This window comes from Malus sylvestris, chromosome 9, assembly GCF_916048215.2.
Source record: "Malus sylvestris chromosome 9, drMalSylv7.2, whole genome shotgun sequence".
Taxonomy (NCBI): domain Eukaryota; kingdom Viridiplantae; phylum Streptophyta; class Magnoliopsida; order Rosales; family Rosaceae; genus Malus; species Malus sylvestris.
In genome coordinates, this window is record NC_062268.1 from 17,276,305 (window position 1) to 17,298,586 (window position 22,282).

At 35.8% G+C, this 22,282-nt stretch overlaps 2 protein-coding genes and 1 pseudogene across 2 annotated transcripts; all 3 read right to left on the reverse strand.

Annotated features, from left to right (window-relative positions):
• Nucleotides 1-6,493: 6,493 nt before the first annotated feature.
• On the reverse strand, nucleotides 6,494-7,843 carry LOC126633848 (uncharacterized; annotated as a pseudogene).
• A 625-nt stretch (nucleotides 7,844-8,468) lies between these two features.
• On the reverse strand, nucleotides 8,469-11,766 carry LOC126634457 (uncharacterized). Its single transcript, XM_050304984.1, has 4 exons — nucleotides 11,696-11,766; nucleotides 8,948-9,459; nucleotides 8,635-8,860; nucleotides 8,469-8,522 (listed from the first exon to the last, which is right to left on the reverse strand). Exons 2-4 carry the CDS (start codon nucleotides 9,374-9,376, stop codon nucleotides 8,476-8,478), a joined length of 702 nt encoding a protein of 233 aa, XP_050160941.1. The 5' UTR covers nucleotides 9,377-9,459; nucleotides 11,696-11,766; the 3' UTR covers nucleotides 8,469-8,475.
• A 1,543-nt stretch (nucleotides 11,767-13,309) lies between these two features.
• On the reverse strand, nucleotides 13,310-16,748 carry LOC126634451 (phospholipase D alpha 4-like). The gene is made up of 5 exons (XM_050304973.1): nucleotides 16,669-16,748; nucleotides 16,517-16,636; nucleotides 15,662-16,222; nucleotides 14,378-15,575; nucleotides 13,310-14,019 (listed from the first exon to the last, which is right to left on the reverse strand). Exons 2-5 carry the CDS (start codon nucleotides 16,610-16,612, stop codon nucleotides 13,574-13,576), a joined length of 2,301 nt encoding a protein of 766 aa, XP_050160930.1. The 5' UTR covers nucleotides 16,613-16,636; nucleotides 16,669-16,748; the 3' UTR covers nucleotides 13,310-13,573.
• Nucleotides 16,749-22,282: the final 5,534 nt, after the last annotated feature.

A 22,282-nucleotide genomic window follows, 5' to 3' on the forward strand; every position in this document is an offset into this window, starting at 1 on the left:
TAGAACTCTGCTCATTCAACGGTTGATGCGAAAATTAACTTAACACACAAATTAAACCTTCTTGTTAACAATTGTAGTATGGATAAGTAGGGATCGTTCTGGACCGGGGATTAGGAGGGATTGTTAATCTACTCTAAACTGACTTAGAAACACAATAATAAACTTAAAAACACTTAACAAGACTCACAAGACTCAAAACTGCCTAAAAACAACACTAAGGCATTTTCTGCTACTAACACAAGTTTTGGACAAAAATTGATTATATCTTGACTCAAAACACTTAAAAACAGAATCTAAAACAAGCTCTAACTAATATGACTCAAAGAAATAAGGTGGGGTTGATTTTGGACGAAAATAAGTAAATCAAGACAAAAACAATTTAAACAGATTCTTAGACAAATTTAGGTGAATTGATGGGTGATGGGTTAACTAGGGAGTTCTTCTCCACACATGACACACTTGCATTCAAATTGATTTCCAATTGCTTCTCTCAATAAGTCATGAAACTCAATACTCCAGGTTAACTGTGACAACACTTTTTTAACCTTCAAGTTCTCCTTAAGTTACTGAATTAGATGGGAAAGCACATACAACAATTCATAGCATTCTCTAAAAGTCCCCTATGTGAAAAGCACAATAAAGGTACAATCAAAGATCATTAAGTTTCATGAAAACTATAAGCATTGACAAGGCAATTGTAACTATGAAAAGCATGAAACTTTTGCCAAGAATTCACTTAACACGATTGTTTATAAGCGACCTCCACTACTTGCAAATATAAGTTTGTAACTATTAGGTCAAACTCCCTTATATTTTAGCTTCAAATCCTTGCATGAAAACTAAGTGTGCACTCTTAATAAACATACAAGAATAAGTTATCAATCAAACGGTTAAGCAAATTGAATTCACAACTTATGAAATAACAACTGAAGGTAATCAATTCATAATGCAAGTATAATCATGGTATTGAATAGCCCCCTAGCCAAGAAGGGCTTAGTTCCTCATAAACGCAAAACAAAGATACATAAATTTAGACATTGAAAACAAAGAATGAAAACACCTAGAAACGCTTCAACAATCCAACGTCTTGAATGGCAAGCACGTCCAAGGGTCTCCTTCCTTCTTCTTTGCTGCGGCACAAGGGATGGTTGAAGGTTTTTGTGGTGATTTGTGGTGGTGGATGGATATAGGTTGGTTATGGTGAAGGGTGTAGTGCTTAGAATGGTCAGAAAGAGGTCTTATTTATAGGGAAAGGAAGGGCTACGAATTTATTAAATTTGGAATCAGAAATCAATGGAAAATAGGCAAGAAAGGTGCAGGAATTAAAGAGAATAGGAAAGGAAATTCGGAAGAGAGTGTAGGACAGATTTAGGAATGTGTTTTGAGGCACAAAATAGGTAAGAATCCTCTCCCCTTGTGTAGCAAGAATTGAAACAAAAGGGAATGCAATTTTGGGTCAGAAAATAGGTAAGAAAGGAGAGAAAGGTAAAGGGGAATGTGAATTAAAATCAGAAAATAGGAAAAGAGAGGATCCCTTGTGCGGCAAGGAAAGGAAAAAGCCTAGGGTGGTGCGGCAATATCTAGGGCAGGTTCTAGGACTTCTGGAAATATGTAATTAGGCAACCTAACATGTTTTGAAACCCTTTTGTGGCTGGAACATATGTGAGGAAGGATTAGGAAACTTTAGAGCCAAAGATGGAAACCTCCAAGAATAGAAACTTCCAACTTTAGAAACTTTGGCTTCCAATTCTGAACTCTTTGTTCTTCATTTTCATTTCTTCATTTCTTTCATCTCATTATTCATTCCTAGCCTTCTTTGATCTTCAATTTCGTCCATCCACCTTGCTCCAAGCATAAGCTATCCATTCCATGCCCAAAACTGCTCGAAAAGGCTCCAAAATGCACATGTTTGCATACTTTGTCCTTAAAACCTGAAATTGCACGAAAATAGCTTAAAATACTAAAATTACTAAGTACTAGCAATGTAAATGCAAGGAAACAAGCTAATTAAGTCGCATAAATATGCTCCTATCAACGGTCTCAATTGCTCGGACCAATTGTGTAAAATTGGGTACAAAGATAACTACACCATATAACCAAAGTACAACCTAATCAATTAATTTTCAACAATATCAAAAGCATACGCACAAAATACGTACATAGTATGCACAAATGAAGATCAAATAAACCATGAACAAAATTAACTTCAAAATGCATGCAATTACACAACCCTAAAGCTTAATCCGTTAATTTTCCCCAAAATAATTGCCAAAAATAGTCAGTCGCACCCAAACCTAGGGGTGGTTCAGTATGGGATACCAAACCGAAACCCTAGTCCCGATTCCCAAATCGAAATTTTTGAGATTCTCAATTTTAAGACCGATCCCAAACCAAATTTTTGGGAATCCCAATTTTCGGGAATCCCGAAATAGTTTCGGGATTTTGGGACAAATCGGGAATCCCAAAATAATTTTGGGCTTTTGGGTTTTTGGGCATTTGGGCTTTTCAGCTTTTGGCCTATAATAGTGGGTTTTTGCACTGTGCAATGTGCAGAATAGGCAGAATAGCCAATTGGCCCAATTTGCATAACATAACAGTTCTTCAGTAATGCCCCAGCAAGAATAACATATACAACATCTCACAGTAATGCCCCAACAAGAATTACAGAAGGGCAAAGGAGAGATACAAACAATATATTCACATATGCCTCAAGGCTCGGGAAAAATAATCATAAAAATGTATATATGTATCTTGAACTTGATGGTGGGATTTGATTGTTCTACAATATATAATTAGATTGTTCTACAATATTTATAGCCTTGCATTACAATGGTGGAATTCAGCAAGGAAGCTAAGAGTTTGTTTGGCATCCTTCTTGGATCCAAAGTTTTGTTTTAAAAATGTGGAATGTAACTAAATTACTTAACATTTAACACTCATTAGCTTAAAGAAAAACTAAAAATTTGATCCAAGAAGGATACCAAACAAGACCTAATTGATTGATACCAAGTCTTGAAGAAATATATCTATCAACCAATAAATAAAGGACGTCAAGAATGTTTTGATCCAAAGTTCCAAACACTGCTTGCGCTTGAACAACATGCAATGCAACCACCACAAATTAAAACTAGATTAAATGCATGTGTTTTCTCTACCTTGTTCTACTTACCATATATATAATTAGATTTTATCATGTAGTGTAGGGCAGTGTTCCCAAATCAATTGGCATAGATTTTCAAAGCAACCACTACAAATTAACTGCGAAGGTAGCACTAAAGCTGAATTTTTTAAGTTGTGGAATTACAGATACAACAAATATTCATAACCATCTCAAACATATTTGATAAACCACAATGTCAAACAGTTAGGGAAATTAATTATTGGGTAAGTTCCAAGAGCTCAAATCTTTACACCGCCTACAACAATTGAATTGAATTAAAACCCTAAAACTTGAGCAGCAACTAGGTTGTTAAAGTTGAGCAATTTGAAAGATGAATAACAATAATAAAGATTAAAGCGAAACAAACCTTGACGATGAAGAATTGGGATCCCTAAGCAGCCAAATGGAATTCTGAATCCCTCCTTACTCTTCAAATGCTGGAATTAAAGCGTAGGCAAAACTGATAAGCTCATATTTATATATATTTTACATCAAATTCACTTGTCTTTTTTTAGTTAGTTCCTTATATTTTTGAGCTATTTACTTTGTTTTTGTGTTTAGTAGGATTTGTCAAACAAAGAAAAGAAAAATAGCACAAGTTGGATATTAGGTGACAAATTCGTCAAAACTGCCTGTGCAGGTCAGCTGACTTTGGAAGCAAGTTGCGAACAACTCAGAATGAATTAGAGAATGAGCCTTATATGCTTAGAAAGCTACGGATGTCTATTTTCTGGAGCATTTCGCGGATTGTTAATAGCATTTTTTTAGAAGACGTTATGGCCGTTTTAACACTGAAAGGTTTCCAAGACGCTGTGCAGTTTGTAACTGCATTGAAGGCAATAAATCCAATAAAACTTGCAGCCAAGAACAAGCCAGCTGACACCTCTTCAAATATCAGATGAAATGGAATTAAAAATGAGGATTAAGAGGGAGTAATTGGCATAAAGGCTACCTAAAGTGTTACAATTGTTTTACCACATTTCCTCTCACTTATTGTCATCACTAAATGGCTATTAGTGGGTGAGTTAAGGAGAAGAAAATGATGCAGCAAGAATGGGTTTAAAACCAGCATTGGGGAAGGAAGAAAAAGGGAGGAAGCCTCGGTTGATTTCTTTCGGTTCTATCTTCTCAAACTCATGTCTATCTTTTGTTTTAACTTAAGGATTGTGTGTAACTAAATTTTTAGTAGTTAGGGGCTGTTTTGAAGCCCCGAATATGATTGCAATTTTGTTATGACATTTCGTTGAATTACTTTTATGAATGGATGAAAATTGGTTCACTACTTGTCTCATTGATGAATTCTTTATTTGTTTTCTATGGATGCATACGTAGTAAGCATATCTAGGATTCTAACACTATGAATGTGTGTGTGCTTGCCCTTGTTGAATGAGGACCTACATATGTTCTAGAGTAGTATTTGTTAATTGCGATTAACATGTGAACCAATTTCTAGGATAAGTAAGACAACGCCAGTACTTACGATGCCTTGTGATGACTCAAACTCTTTTCGTTCTTAATGATTTCTACTTGTTAAATCTATGAACACGCCATTCTAGATTGCATGCTAGGGACTAAGTTAAGATGAAAACGCCATTCTCTTAACATACTACGTAAGAAAGAGTAATAGGTTGAGTTCTAACATTGAGCCAACTTGAGCATCTTCATCCGGAAATAAAAGAAATTTGAATGAAACATAACATGTTTGCATGATTATTTGGTGGTGGATAGCAATACCCCTAACTCGTTTTTCTTAATTTGTGAACTACTTAAAATTTGTTTCTATCCTGTTTTTGTTCGATTTAATTTAAATAGCAAATCAACTCCAAAAATCCCAAAAATTTGTGTGAGTGTAGCTTTGTGTGTCTAGTATCTACATATAAAATTTCGTAGACTTTAGATATGTATAAGTCAGTCTAATAATTATTTTTCAGTGGCTGGTCAGTAGGGACAGCAACCCAGTTTTTGTGACATTTTAGGTAGTTAGATAAAACAATCTTCTGCGAGAAAGACCCTTATTTTCATATGCTACAATTGACAAATCTTAGTGTTAATAAGGAAAATCAATAGGACATTTGTGTGCTACTTTGTGGTGTGCTTTTAATCCTATCAAAAACCCTAGATGGAGAAGTGCCTTTTTGAACATGTAGACTAAAAAGATTACTCAGGTGAGTCACTTGTGTGGCTGGATTTGAAAACGGAGAGAGAAATCGGCGAGGAGGGTGAGCGAGGTTTGAGTCTGAGGTGAGAGAGAGTGAGTGTGAGACTGTGAGTCATGACTGTGTGAGTGAGTGAGTGAGTTCTGTTCTTCTGTTCTGACTTTTGAGTAGGTTTGATAATATTCAACGGTTGAGATTAAATCTTAACCAAATCCGACGGCTATTACAATTCCGCATATATATTTAAAATTTTATTTTTTTATTTCGGTTCGGTTCGGGATTACCGAAATCCCAAAAACTTGAGACCGATTCTTGTATCGAAATTTCGGGATTGGTTTGGTATTAGGTACCACAATTTTCGGGATTTTTGGTTTGGTATTTTTTCGGTTTGGGATTTTTGGTATTTTTTTCCAGCCCTACTAATTGGGAGAGAGAAAAAGCGAGAAACATTATCCAATCTATTAATAATTAAATTTATTTAAAAAAAATATCATTTCTGAAAAATTATATACTAAAAGAAAAGCTCATGTACAAACATGGAGAAGTGGTGGCGAGTCGAACGACGTCATCATGGGTGAAGGAAAGGCGGTGAGGTTGACAGTGGCGATCGAAGCAACCAGCTAAGCTGAAGAAGAAAGCCTTGACGAGGCCAATCAGTGGTCAGCAAAACGCACAGAGCGTCTCATCGATCTTCAGTGAGCTCGAACTCGTTTGAATTATTCACAGAAGTAGCATAGATTGGTGTTGAGTGAAATTTTCCTTCTTATTTTCTGTGGAAACAAAGAAAGAAAGTTGGAAGTTAGAGGGTGAGAACAATACCGTAAAGCTGTAGGCGGAATAATTTATACGAAATATAAGGTCATGGATTTGCAACCCGGGTAGTACTGACTATTTTTGTTGGATAAGATAAATAGCCACTGGATAGTACTGAATAAATTAGTCGGGCGCTTGGTGCAGTATCGGATTAATGACCGTATTATTTATACTGTGTTTGGTACTGAACATGATAGGACAAGAGAAAAAAAAAAATTGACAAATCTTTGTTAGTTTGTTGAACTTTTCTCATATTTATACCTTTTGAAAACTACACAAATTTTCAAATAAAAAAGAAATATAGTAAATTCCATACATCAAATTCAAAATATTTTCCAATAACATAAACGAAGGTTCACAAAAAACAACTGCAATCGTTACGTTATATGATCCAACCACATATCCAAGTTCATAAAATATACAAATGCAAGTTGGTTTCAGTAAGAAACAGTTTGTCCAGATAGCCAAAATATTTGCATGCTGCTTTTAACAAAATATACGCATGATGCAGCTTTTAACAAAAGATATGCATGCTGCTTTTAACAAAATATATTGTTGTTGGTTTGCAATGTCAATTGCGGTTACTTTGTCCAAGTAACATGAGTAAGAAGTCTTTTTTCATTGGACTATCCAAAGTCAAGAATGTCGTCTCATTCTGTGGCTTTTCAAAAAGGATATTTAGTGCCTTGATTTGATCCTCATTAGACAAATTCATTTTTGACAATTCTGAAGCAATCTCAGGTTGTGGCCCTTTCCCAAAAGTAGCTTGTAAACTCCACCCAACTTATCAACTGATTCAAAAATCATTTCTTTAAATGCCACAGCAAGATCATTATCATTAGCAGCTCTCTTCCTTTTTCGAGTACTTGAACTGCCAGACCATCGAGCAACAGAGGGAGATATAGTCTCCACCTCATCTTCATCTTCATCTTCATTAATGTGCTCAGGCTCATTCATCATCTTAATAGGAGTTGCAGCTCCTACTCCAATTGCTCGATCTTTCCTAAAAATAACATTCAATCTGTCATACAATGGAAATGATTTTCCTAGCCAACCCTTTGCTTATTGGTTAACCTACAATGCGAAAACAAATCACACTATCCATAAAATACATAATCTTATTTTGTTCCCTTCAACCTATCTTGATATAATCAAGCATCCATCAATTTAATCAGCAAAACTGTTGTGTACCCAATCATATTAAATTTAATCAGCAAGACTGTTGTGTACCCAATCAATTTAATCAACAAGACTGTTGTGTACCCAATCAGTTTGGTGGACACAATCATACTATTAAATTCTATGGAAAGGAATATGTTAAGTAATCAAATATGTAAAGTTAAATTCTAATATTATGTTAGAGAATTACCTTCACATAAGATTGCCATACTTCAGTGCTATCAACCTCAATACACTTTCGTACATCATTCCATGCAAAACCAGTTTTATTAACCATGTCATAAACTATTGCATAATCTTTTTTCCACCTCCTCATTTTGGACTCAATATGTGGTACTGCCTTTATATTTGCATTAGGACATTTCAAATTAATAGCTGCTTCAAACTGAGCCATTGTTCCGGGTTTGAAACAACTGTTATCACATCGCAAATTCTTAACAACTGCTTCCTCAAGTATAGACAACAATGCATCTTCTTCATATTGTTTCCAAACCCTTCTACTTCCTTTTGGTTGACTACTTTGATCACTTTCCATTCCTATAATTACATGCACAATAAGATAGCATATAATCAATAGTGCATACAATTAATAGTAAGTGATAAAAACCATAAGCAAATCATCACACTTTTTAAATAAATACATAACCAGTTCACACTTTGTTCGAATAAAGTATCATAACTGAATACATAAGAAATCACTATTTGTTCAAATAACAAACCATAACCAAAATACAACATGGATATGTAAGAAAATTAATCAAATTATGCTTGTGCACGCCACTCGTTGTACATATTCATAGCCAAAGTGTTTCTCCATGCAGTCCATTCTTGTGTAGGTTGAACAGTCTCAATCATATCTTCATCATCATCACTACTTTCAGATTCGTCCAAGTTTAGGATTTCGTTTTCTATTGGATCAGCTAACATATGCATTCTAATAAGATTATGTAATAGGCAGCAGGCTGTCATAATCCTAAGTTGTGTTCTAATTGGGAAAAATGATGGACCTCTTAAGATGCTCCAACGCATCTTAAGTAGTCCAAAACATCTCTCAATGACATTTCTAGCTTGAGCATGTTTCATATTGAAATACTCCTCATGATTAATCGGGAGTCTTTTATTTCTCCACTCTGAGAGATGGTAACGCACTCCCCTATACGGTGCAAGTTATCCTGGACCATTTGTGTACCCACCATCCACAAGGTAGTAGCACCCTAACACACCAAAAAATGTATATTATTGTATATAAGAAAAATGAGGATTCAAATTACTAATATAAATTCTCTTCAAAAAAATTACTAATATAAACAAATAATCTATTGTTACCCGTGGGAACTTTTAATCCCGATGGTCTACTTATCGCATCTCGGAGTACTCTAGAATCAGAGGCCAACCCTTCCCAACTTGGGTACACAAATATAAAATTCATGTCCATATTACAAACTCCCAACATATTGGTCACAATCTCTCCCTTCCTTGATCGGTATCTTGGTTTATCTCGCTCAGGGACATGAACGTTAATGTAAGTCCCATCCAATGCCCCCAAGCAATTCTAAAAAAAAAATCATTAACATTAGTAAGCTCAATATATTTAATTACATTAATTTTATAAGTAATTTTTATAAAATATGAAGAATACCTCAAACCAACTCCATTTAGGATCTGGGTAGGCATTAGGAATGGGTTCTGGCACTTTCAAAAGTGTACCTTGTAGCCTTAACACTCCATGTAGAATGGAATTGAAATACCTACTTATGGTCTCCCCCAATCGACAAAACCTACTCCCAATTGTATGATTCTTTACATGATGTGCAAATATATGCAAAAACATGCAAACTTGTTCTTCCATTGTCACTACACCATCCAATTTTACTTTACCATGGTCACGAAGCATTTGACATAAATAATGGAACGTTCTTCTATCCATTCTAATTTGGTTCACACATTGAACATCATCATATCCTATTATGCTGTCTAAATAGGCTGACCCTACCATTCTCCTAACAAATGTGCGATTTCTAAGTGCAAGTTGCCGATTCCGCCTTCTTGCTGAATTACGTTTCATCATGAATCACATCATCAACCAAGTCACAATATTCAAGTACCACACCTTAACAATGAAGCTTGCCACAATCTTTCTTTCATCCATGTCTAGTGAAAATATAAAATAGCATTATTAGATAGTGGCAAAAAATTAACTAGAGCATGAATGCATATAACATTGAAAACGGAATGAAGCATGTTAATAAGTCCTACCAAAAAATGTCATAGTAATTATAAAATATAGGGTAAATTACATAGTAGCCCCTCAGGTTTGAGCTCTATTGCAATCTCATACAACATCTTTAAAACATTTCACTTTCATACCTCAAGTACTATTTTATTTCAATTTCATACAACCGTTAGATTTTCCATCCATGAATCTGTTAAATGCTGACGTGGCTGCCACATATATGACACGTGGCTGCCAAATGTCTGCCACGTGGCAAATAAAATAATTTTTTAATTTTTTTTTTAAAAACTTGAAATTGGAAGGAAAAAAAAAAAAGGTCCGAACCCAGAAGAAGAAGAAAGAGAAAGAGAAGAAGAAGAAGAAAGAGGAGGGAGGAGAAAGAAGAAGAAGAAGAAGAAGAAGAAGAAGAAGAAGAAAAAGAAAAAAGAAAGGGGTCCGAACCCAGAAGAAGGAGGAAGAAGAAGAAAGAGGAGGAGGAGGAGGAGGAAGAAGAAGAAGAAGAAGAAAAAAAAAAAGTCTGAACCCAGAAAAAGGAGGAAGAAGAAGAAGAGAAGAAGAAAGAGGAGGAGGAGGGAGAAGAAGAAGAAGAAGAAGAAAAAAAAAAAAAGGTCCGAACCCAGAAGAAGAAGAAGAAGAAAGAGAAGAAGAAGAAGAAAGAGAAAGAAAAGAAGAAGAAAGAGAAAAAAAAAAGAAAAAGAAAAGGACCGAACCCAGAAGAAGAAGGAGGAAGAAGAAGAAGAGAAGAAGAAAGAGGAGGAGGAGGGAGAAGAAGAAGAAGAAGAAGAAGAAAAAAAAAAGGTCCGAACCCAGAAGAAGAAGAAAGAGAAAGAGAAGAAGAAGAAGAAGAAAGAGAAAGAAGAAGAAGAAGAAGAAGAAAGAGAAAAAAAAAAAAAGAAGAAAGGGACCGAACCCAGAAGAAGGAGGAAGAAGAAGAAGAGAAGAAGAAAGAGGAGGAGGAGGGAGAAGAAGAAGAAGAAGAAGAAGAAGAAGAAGAAGAAGAAGAACAAAAAAAAAAAAAAAAAGGTCCGAACCCAGAAGAAGAAGAAAGAGAGAGAAGAAGAAGAAGAAAGAGAAGAAAAAAAAAAGTGACAAATATGTTTTTTTTTTTTAAAAAAAAATTTATTTTATTTGCCACGTGGCAGACATTTGGCAGCCACGTATCATATATGTGGTAGCCACGTCAGTATTTAACAGATCCATGGATGGAAAATCTAACGGTTGTATGAAATTGAAATAAAATAGTACTTGAGGTATGAAAGTGAAATGTTTTAAAGATGTTGTATGAGATTGCAATAGAGCTCAAACCTGAGGAGTTACTATGTAATTTACCCTAAAATATATGTAGTCTCAAACACCAAATTGGATGGGGACAATATGCAGTATCTTCAACCTCTCTTAAACCTTTATGTACACATTCTCTACCAATATGAAAAACTTTACTACTACAGGGAACCTCATGTGAAAGCTGCTTTTACTCTAGGTAGAGTACTCAAAAAGCTAGCCAATCGTTCTTGAGCCTATTTTTATACCAGACAAGATCAAGAGAAATGCTATATGTTTTTATTACCTTTATTTTTCTGATTAGGATAATATGTCACATGTCATGCTTTTAATAATCTTGGGGATGTCTCAGCAATTGAAAGGAAGTGTACAAACAATTCGTTTTTACATGCTTTGTGGTATGGTATTTAAAATCAATCAACCCCATTCCCTTAAAGCTTTCAATCTGTGAAATCAGTATCTTTTACGCTCTCGTTATGTTTGGATCCAATATAATTGGAAAGTTTATTTGCTTAAACCGAGTCTGGAAGCAAAGTTAACAAGAACTTATGCAATGTTTAGGAGAGGTTAAGGATCATGCAGATTGTCCCCATCCAATTTTAAGGCGAGTGCAATAAACCCTAAATTTAACCACAATAAACCCTAAATTCAACCCCAATAGCAAACCCTAAAATTAAAAAATTCTAATTAAAACACAAAATTACATAATCAATTGCATAATTAGAGAGAAAATAATAACTAGATTCAATCAATTGAAAGAAAATTGCAAGAAAAATAGGAGCAGGGGGAAGAATAGAGGGAGGGGCGGAATCCTAGAAGAAGAAAATTGAAAAGAGGAACTGTGATTCAAACGAAGAAGAAGAGAAGACGAACCTGGGATGAGCGGAAGAGTGCGTCTGGAGAGGAAGAGAGAGCGCATGGAGAGGAAGCGAGAGCGAGCAAAGAGGAAGCGAGGGCGAGAGCGAGCGGAGAGGAAGTGAGGCCGACTAAGTTATATGGTGAATTTGGGCTGTATAAGCAAGCGGGTGAACGACGTGTAAAAAAGGTGGGCCCAAATTATTTAATCCGGTGCCTATTTAATCCAAACGGCCACTAAACACTGTACATCGTATTATTAGTACTATCTGGTGCTTTATAGGGTGTGCCAAATAGGGCCTCAATGTTTGCCATTAGCGTTTGCAGAGAGAGATGTAGAGGGAGTTTGTCGGTAAATGCAGAAGGAAAGGAAAATATTCGTATTCTTTTATATTTAAATATAAGGATAATGTTAGAGAAATCAAAATTTTTCATCAAATTATAAACCAAATGATAAGTCATCAATATGAAATAAGCACGTTAATTAAAGTTACGTAATAATCAAATCATCGACATCCACATTATTTGGTTTATAAAAGTTGATTTAGAAATTTGATCTCCTTAGTATTATCCTAAGTATAATATAAATATCGGTTTACTGAAAATGCTAGAAAGACAAATCTTGTATTAAAAATTTGAAATAACTCAGAAATATAGTTTAGTTATAGTTTTCGTTATTATAAGTAAGAAATTTTGAACAATTTCTTCAATTTGATAAAATTTATTGTTCTAATGCTTAGCTGGGGCGGAAGCACTAAGGGGCAAGGAGGGTCAGCCAGGGCCGACCTTAAGGGTAGCCCAAGTAGGCGCCCGCCTAGGGCCCCTAAAAAAAATTTATATCCTGTAATTTAAACCAACTTCTCATTCTCTTTATTTCTATTGAATGTTTAAACCAACTATTATATGGTCTTAAAGATTGTACTTTAAGGTCATCAAAACTTTGAATTATATATTTTTCTTTTCAATAACTTTTTATTCAATGGATTATTTTACTATTCAATTCGTTAGTGTGATGTTGATTTTAGAAGAAAAAAAAACACAAGAGAAACAATTGGCGTTGAATTAATTATACTCGTCAATAAGGTTTTATTGTTATTTACTCTCTTGATCATCAAGTTTTATTATTCTTCACTCTCAATCTTAAACTCTTGACTGTAAACATTTAGTACATTTGTTTCTAAAAATGTGAATTGTGTAATGTTTAAATAATGTTTGTGTATTTATCTTATTTAGATATTAATTTTTAATGATATTTGATGTGAAAATAGAATTTTTTATGTATTTAATGAATTCTTTTTTATACAAATCAATATACAAAGAACCACTTCGAAGGCTCGCCTAGGGCCCTCAAATTCTCAGGGCCGGCCCTGGGGTCAGCTGACTCTTCAAACTCCGGTGAATCTCCATAGATAATTTGGATGATGCCCCTTTAAAAGTTGGAGTTTGCCTTCATACCCTCTAACTGTTTGATAAAATGCTTCAAAAAAGAGTTCCCTTGTTATTATTATTATTATTTAAATATTACCTAACCAAAATGAAGTCTTTTTGAGTCATGTTATTTTACACACACGAAAAAAAAGAAGAGCAGCTTAAAGGAAGGATACACACATACACACACACACACACTTCAGGTATAAAAACATAGTATTTCGTTTATTGGGGTAAGCAAAGCATCACCACACAAGTAGTTTGTCCTCGTGCAATTATTGACATGTATACACAGTCTTTACAATCTTGACATCAAATTAATACTCTCCCCATTCACGCGACACAACCAAATGAAAATTTTGAATAGTTTTACATTTTCTGCAAACAATGACTTCGCTAAATTGCTCTTAAAAGAATTAAAAATAAAAGATTTGTATATATATATTTAAAAAAAGGCTAATTAATCGACTATGTAGTAAATATTGATGGTATCACTTTTGATCTCTTGCCCTTCACCATAGCCTTTGTATCTGGAAAATGACCATCACTGCCTTTCACAAGGTCCTCAACATATCCTTCCTCTGAAACACTCATGGGATATGTCACAAGATGAACACCTTCCATGTCGACCACTTCTTCCCCACTGTAAATTTCCCACATCCGGTCTCCGATAAAACGCATCTTCTGCACGCATTCTAAGCTTTCGGGCTGCTTGAACAGTTCTTCAACACGACCTGTGTGTTCGTACCATAATGACATTCGGTATGCTCCAATGTTGCCTCCCGAGCTCACCATCATCTTGTTGTCACCGTTGTCGGACTGGTAGCATCCAATGGCGATCTCAGTGTCTCGATGTCCGTCCATGGATCTTTGGTTTATGTTTGCAGATCCTAGGATAAGGTATGCATCGTCCACTAGATCATAGTAGGCACCACAACAAAGATAAATTACTTTAACAATTTAATTTTCTTATATCGCATTATTGATTGTACCACATTATAGAGAACATCTCTAATAGAAGTCAGACCATACATAGGATTACTCAACTTTAATTTGACGAGAAAGTAGAAAATGGAATCAATTAATAAGTAATAAGTAACAGTGCATGTACGATATTCAGTGATCACATTACTGATTGCATTTCTCACAAAAGCGTAAACTATGTGAAATCCACCTATTAAAGTAGGATTTCACCTTTGCGGGAGATAACCAATTAGTAAATACAATACATATAACTTTATTTATAAAAAAAATTGAAATTCATCTACATACCTATCATGAGCTTGGAGTGAACATAGACCATGAACCTCCTATGCTTTTGTGCATTCCAATATTGTGTTGCATGATGAGGAGAATGAGGGGGAACAAACTCCCCTTGGGTCTCAACTTCTCTATTGGCAAGGCAATAGAAGTTCAAATAGTCTCTTGGGTGATGCCCTTCAACTCCACTTTCTTTTATGGCTTCTCCAATCAATCTATACATCATTGACATTGTCTTTCTAGTCCAATGAAGTATATCCTGCACAGGTTCACTCTCAGGTAACCCTTCTGGCCACATTGGAATCACGATATACACTGCAAACCTCTCCTTTTCTTTGATCTTATTGACCACTTTTAGTGCAATTTCAACGGGGATCAAGTTTCTACATCCACTATGCTGATCGTTCTCCCACAGATAACACCCTCCCATGAAATACTGGTTCTCGATGTATAGAAACTTATCGGCGCGCCTAATTGCTTCAACGTAGGCTTCATGAATGCTATGTTCCACGGTTAGGTTTCGAAACAATTGGCTTGCCGAAACGTTGTCAATTGACCTAAGAACTTGAACATTCCAGCCCCTCTCAGAGGGTTTACTTGCATAAGTCTGTTGAATGAGGCTTGTTAAGGTGATAGAAGGGACCAATAAAGAGGGATCACATTTCTTGGACCATCGTTGTTCGAAATTTGTTAGAACATCCCAAGCAGCCTCGCCGGTTATACAAGCGTGAGCATCATGCCACGGCGTTCTTGGCCCTCCTCTCTGAAGGCTAGCCCCGGAAATGTTGGTCTGGTAGAAATCAGCACAATGTGATTCTGTATTGAGTGTTTGAAACAACGAATGTTGCTCCGTGTCGTAGCGCCCATCACAAAGATCTAGACCCCCAACAAAGCTCATGATTTCTTTGTCACTTGCACTGGTGAGTGATTTGATGTCTACAGTTATGGTTTTCTGATGGTGAGAGAAGATTGTGGGGAACTTGCGGTGAAATCTAGGGCACAATTTGCATATCACTTTCGTGTGTGCAAAGTAACAAAATGCATCTTCATCATGTGTTCCCATTATTCCTTTGTTCTTGATAATTTTTAATGAAGTTTGATCATCCCAAAGCATTATTCTCACTGCCACACCTTCCTCGGCCTTCTGCTTTAGTAATTCACCGAGCTTCACCCCTCGCGCACGCGGGATGTCTGTTTGAGGATCCCTGACCTGATTAAGAGCACAATATAAGGCTCTGAAACAAAAGAAACAGTAATAATTTATAGCTTGGAAAATTGTGTTGGGATTCTATTTACCAGAACCATCTTAGGATTGAAAGACCAGCCCGCAATGTAAATCAAATGTGTTGCCCCCTCAATGGCTTTGTATACATCTTCCCATAGTCTTCTCGGACTCCCACAAAACTCCGGCGTAGGGTTGAAAGTTGAGCAGTGGTGAGCATCTTGATAAAGGGTGACATGGCTGTTGGATCGTTGTGGAAATGATGCATTCCTCAACCCCTTGAATCCACCATTAACAGTTATTGTCCCCCAAGTTGGTTCGAACTTCACGGGCTTAAACCATAACATAAACCGGAGCTTGAGTTCTGGATTTGGCTTCCCATTTTCGATTACAAGAGGGAGAAAACCGTTGATAAAACTTGCTTCGTTCAGTATCTCATGTGCCTGAATTTGAAATTTTCCCAAGATGGAGCATTTTGTTTTCATGGTAATGGTGATGGTCGAATCAGGCGGATGAGCACAGAGGATTTGAAAGGTTTGGTTCCACACACGGTCGCGTTCGTGGGTCGTCTTTGCCACTTTATTGTTGTCTATTTTGATGGTCACATATGCAGGCTTTCCGTTTGCAAAAATACACTGTAAAACAAGATTTCCACACAATTTTCCGTTAAAGCAAAAATTCAACTCTTTGAGATTGACACAACAAATTGTAGAGGAATGGTTAAACTCTTGCATGTATAATGCATGGGAAACTTATTAGAATCAATAACTAGACGGTAAACAACTATATGTAGAACATGACGGTTTTCTCTATCGGTACCCCTCTTTACTGGAGGAGGTGCGTGCTGAGTTCAACACTCATGAACTACAGTTGCTGATAAAATTGTAAACATAAAAAAAAAACGATAGCTAGCTTGTGAAAATTCTTACATTGAAGGGGAATATTGGTGGTGGTGAGTAAGGTGTGGCATGGAAGATGGTAGCTTCAATAGTTCCATGGAGAAACTTATATACTTTTCCCTCCATTGCTTTAGCCTTCAAAACAATCTGGAGAGAGAGAAAGAGAGAGAGAGAGAGAGAGAGAGAGAGAGAGAGAGAGAGAGCTTGTCAATTAGTCATTGTCTGATTCTGATATACAAGGTTGCAAGTAAGTTTTATGTGTTTTGCAGATATAGAAGATCGATGGGAAGGAAACTTTAAGTGCAAATAATGAGGTAGCAACAAGAGTAGGAAAAACTTGTGAAACTTTCAATATCCAGTCTTAGAGGCAACCCTCAACTCCAAAACAAGTTTTTACGTCAAGTTGAAGTATCTTAAACTCAAAAGAACAAATTTCATTGGTTTGCCCAAAAACCTAAATTTTATGGTAAATTACATAGTAGCCCCTCAGGTTTGAGGTCTATTTGCAATCTTATAGAACATCTTTAAAACATTTCACTTTCATACCTCAAGTACTATTTTATTTCAATTTCATACAACCGTTACATTTTCCATCCATGGATCTGTTAAATGCCGACGTGGCTGCCAAATGTCTGCCACATGGAAAATAAAATAATTTTTTTAATTTTTTTTTTAAAAACCTGAAATTGGAAGAAAAAAAAAAGGGACCGAACCCCTGCAACCCAGAAGAAGAAGGAGGAAGAAGAAGAAGAAGAGAAGAAGAAAGAGGAGGAGGAGGAGGAAGAAGAAGAAGAAGAAAAAAAGGGACCGAACCTAGAAGAGAAGAAGAAAGAGGAGGAAGAGAAGAAGAAAGAGGAGGAGGAGGAAGAAGAAGAAGAAGAAAAAAAAAAAAGAAGGGACTGAACCAGAAGGAGGAAGAAGAAGAAGAAGAGAAGAAGAAAGAGGAGGAGGAGGAAGAAGAAGAAGAAGAAGAAAAAAAAAGAAGGAATGATCGAACCCCCTGCAACCCAGAAGAAGAAGGAGAAAGAAGAAGAAGAGAAGGAGGAGGAGGAGGAGGAGGAGGAAGAAGGAGAAGAAGAAGAAGAAGGAAAAAAAAAATGGCAGACAGGTTTTTAAAAAAAAAAAAATTTATTTTATTTGCCACGTGGCAGACATTTGGCAGCCACGTGGCATATATGTGGCAGCCACGTCAGCATTTAATAGATTCATGGATGGAAAATGTAACGGTTGTATGAAATTGAAATAAAATAGTACTTGAGGTATGAAAGTGAAATGTTTTAAAGATGTTATATAAGATTGCAATAGACCTCAAACCTGAGGGGCTACTATGTAATTTACCCTAAATTTTAAGTGTCCCATTTGTTTAGTCTTCCATTGGATTATTAAAAATTAATTAGATGACATGATCAAAATAAACTAGACAGCCCAACAAGCAAGAGTATAATGTTAGGATTAACATCCATTAATTTTAGTTTGACTTGCCAAACAAAATTGCCAAACTATAAGTCATTAATTTTTTAAACATTTCTGGGTTCCCCAACCCCGCAAAACTGGCAAGGAAGCCGATTTAGCAAAAAAATTAAAAATTAAAAATTGAAAAATAGAAAGAAATTTTTTTTTAAGAGGAGTCAAGGGTAACTTTATGTACAAGAAACTGGTTGGAAGGATGATGAGTGTGAGTTGAGATTAGTGATAATGACTTCAAGGCACGTTAATGTGTTGTACGGATGTCAACGTTAGAAAGGAGAACCCAAAAGGAGAAAGGACATGAAAATTCATATAATAACTGCTGGGTTGGGAGTCTGAGGAATACAAATAGGTGATGATGGAGATAGCAATCAAGATTGAATTAGAATGGATATCTCCTTACTTTTAAGGCACATTGAATGTAGAATTGACTGATTTTTCATTTGGGGGATTAGAAGAAGATTAGATATGGAGATAACTCATCATTTCTAATTCTACAATTTTGAAGAAGATGAAGGATGGAATGGATAAGTCTTCTTCATGAGTAATTCATTTTCTACTCTCTAGTTGGTCATAATTTTTCATTCCTCGCCTTAACATACCTTGAAATTAAAGACTTATTCATTCCAATTCAATCGTAAATACCAAACAAGTCCTTAGGAAACGATAATTCATGTGATATATTGATTTTAAACACAAAATATGAATAGAGATTTGGAAGAGAATATTGCTTAAGGAATTAAGTTGTAAGGAATCGATGAGATTAATAAGAGTTTACTAAAGTTTGTTGGACTTCGCAACCATGGGCGTAACCACATTGGTTGGAGCAGATGCACTCCCTCTTAGGCAATTAGGTGCGAATTCTCTCATTGCAATTTATATATTAGTTTAACTTGAAAATATCAAAAAGAAAATCTAATGAACTTTCTTCTACAGAGTTTGATTTTTTTTTTTTTTTGGTTAGAAATAGGGCATAAGGTTAAGACACCAACCTGTCATCTAAATACAATGTCGTGTGTGGAAAAACTGAAATATATGACACTATATTATTGATTTAACACGTAATAATGTTGTCTTGATGAGTATATGTAACTCATTCTCGTTGGCCTGTTTAGGGGCATTTAGGTTATCCATGTCAATGGTATTAACTTAATTTATCCAAACCATCAACATAAAGGTAAAATAAAATTCATTTCACAACATAAGTTCATAGTTAAGCAAAGCCTCCAAATTGCATAATCAAGAGTCTTAAGGAAAAGAAAAAAAAAAAAAACTAAAAAAGAACAATTTATTTCTCAGCTGCCCACCAATTACAGAGACTAACATGAATATTAAACATTTCATGCATGTTCGGTTCGTACTAACCGGCAACCGGTCCTGCATGATTTTACCAAGTCTTTGAAAGGACACGAGAAAGAACCAATAATTGATAAGGCCAACACAACCGATCCAACAAAACATGTGATGCCATGCGAATAACTGAAAATAACAAACCAGCTTTTGAAATCACTAAATGTAGTAAAAAGTGGGTATGTTTGCCCACATGTGTATAATAAAGTTTCACATGCTAATATTTTGTAAGTTTTCGTTGAGGTGGCTCTATAAATAGAGCACTTCGGTTGTTCAAAGTGTGAAGAACATCAAGAAGAGAAAATGAAGAAATATAATATTCTCAGTATCCCTCATTTTCTAATATCTGCAATACTTTTGTCAGTATGATATTTTGCACCACTTCATCCTCGCTCTTATCAAAGGTTATTTCTCTACTTTTGCCTATTTATAACACGTTATCAGCACGACTCTCTGATCGTTTCTCATTTCCCTTCATCGAAAGAAGAAAAAAAAAAATGTTTCCTCTAAGGTTTTTACTGTTCTTCTTCTTCCTCTGCTTCAATTGCTAGATATACCCTCGCGAAGAACTGTTTGGACCATGTTTACTTCTAGTTCTCAACCTAACAGTTACTTATATCTTTGATTTTTTTGTTTGGTGTAACTCTTGACTACTAACCCAGTGTTTATTTATGCAATCCAAGATGGTGCGGTATCATTGCCTATGTTGGACTGCAGATTTTAAGTGGAGCGGTATAATCGCCCACCCTATCCTACATATTTAAATTTACTTGCTATTTAATTTTATCGCAATTTTAGGTGATGTGGAATAATCACCCACTATGCTCTACATATTTAAATTTTATCGCAATTTTAGGTGATGTGGAATAATACCCACTCTGCTCTGCATATTTAAATTTTATCGAATTTTATCCCAATTTTAGGTGGTATGGAATAATCACCCACTCTGCTATGCATATTTAAATTTTATCGCAATTTTAGGTGGTGCGGTATAGTCGTCCACTCTGCTTTACATATTTAATTTTATCGCAATTTTAGGTGATGCGGTATAATCGTCCACCTAACTCTACATATTTAAATTTTCCTGTTGTTTAAAGTGGTGCGGAATAATCGCACATCCTATACTTGTTTCGATGAGAATGGTGCGGTACAATTGCACTTCTCATTAATCATGTAAATCTCAAGCCTGAAGTTTCGAGTACTTAACATTTTTGCCTGAAGATAAAAAATTTGTAAGAACCAGAAGTTCTAACAATATATTCCTCCAGAACACATATTATTGTAAGTTTTTACACACCTCATTTTTCTTTTAGAAAAGAAAATGGCGAACTTGGTAAAGCTTGATTTTGCTGCCCTGGACTTTACTGGAAAGAATTACCTTACCTGGGTACTGGATACCAAGATCCATCTGGAAGCAGCGAATCTTGGAGATACCATCAGGGAAGAGAGCAGCTCATCCTCTCAAGATCGGGCAAAGGCCATGATTTTTATTCGACGCCATCTTGATGAGGCACTAAAGAGTGAGTACTTAACAGTTGAAGATCCGTTAGCCATCTGTAAGGCCTTGAGAAACATATACAATCACAGACAGCAGTGATTCTTCCAAGAGCTCGTTATGACTGGACTCACCTAAGGATCCAGGATTTCAAGTCAGTGGCTGAGTACAATTGACGTTATTTAGAATTACCTCTCAGATGAAGCTCTGTAGGGATACTATTACTGAGGATATGTTATCGGAAAAAACTTTCAGCACATTTCATGCCTCTAACATGCTCCTGCAACAGCAATATAGAGCGCGATGCTTCATTGAATACAACCAGCTGATATATGTGCTCCTGGTAATTGAACAGAACAATGAGCTCTTGATGAAAAACCATAATTTTCGATTTACTGGATTAGCACTGTTCCAAGAAGTGAATGCTACTTCCCTTGAAAGGAGTACCATATCCTCCCGTGGCAATAATTACAAATGAGGACGTGGCCACAAGCGAGGCCGGTGGAACGGGAAAGGCAAAAACCATGGTGTCCAATTTCACAACCAGGTTCCAAGGCATAATTCAGGCCCGAGCTTTAAAAATGCAAATTGCCAGAAAGAAAAAACTCATATGAACACTCCTAGAAATCCTGAAGGAGTTTGCCATAGGTGTGGTGGCAACAGACATTGGGCGCGTACTTGTAGCACCTCAAAGCATCTGGTGGATCTATATCAAGCCTCCTTCAAGGAGAAGGGTGTCGAGATCAATTTCTTCGACCAGGCTCAACCAATGGAAACATATGATCCAGTGACCAATTTATCAGGACAGTTAAACACAACACACCTGGATACTAAAGACTTTATTAATGAAAGATGAAATGAAGTTTATGGATCCCATTGAATTATTTATGTTTAATGTACTCTTGTCATTTGTACTTGTGGTTTAATGCTTGCATTTTCAATTCAATAAAAGTAGTATTCTGAATAAACTGCTTTTTCTTTACTTAGAGAACAAGGATAAAAATTATGGTTATTCTCAAAATAAGAGCAATGGCGGAGACTTTTGTCTTGCAGACAGCACAACCACGCATTCAATACTTCGAGTTTCAAAGTATTTCTCGAATTTGGTACTTGCAAAAGTAAAGGTAACAACAATATCAGGGCAATCAGATGTAATTGAAGGCTCAGGAAAAGCCCAGATTATGTTACCAAATGGAATAATATTGTCCATACAGAATGTATTATATGCTACTCAATCCATTCGAAATTTGTTGAGTTTTAAAGACATACATCTAAATGGATACCACATTGAAATGAAAAGTGTAAAAAATGTAGAATATTTATGCATTACCTCTAATGATACCCAGAAGCGTATATTGGAGAAGTTGCATGGTTTATCGAGTGGATTGTATTATACATACATAAAGACAGTTGAGACACATTTGTCATGAACCATAAGTTCATGGATTCAAAGGTTTACATGCTTTGGCATGATCGTCTGGGTC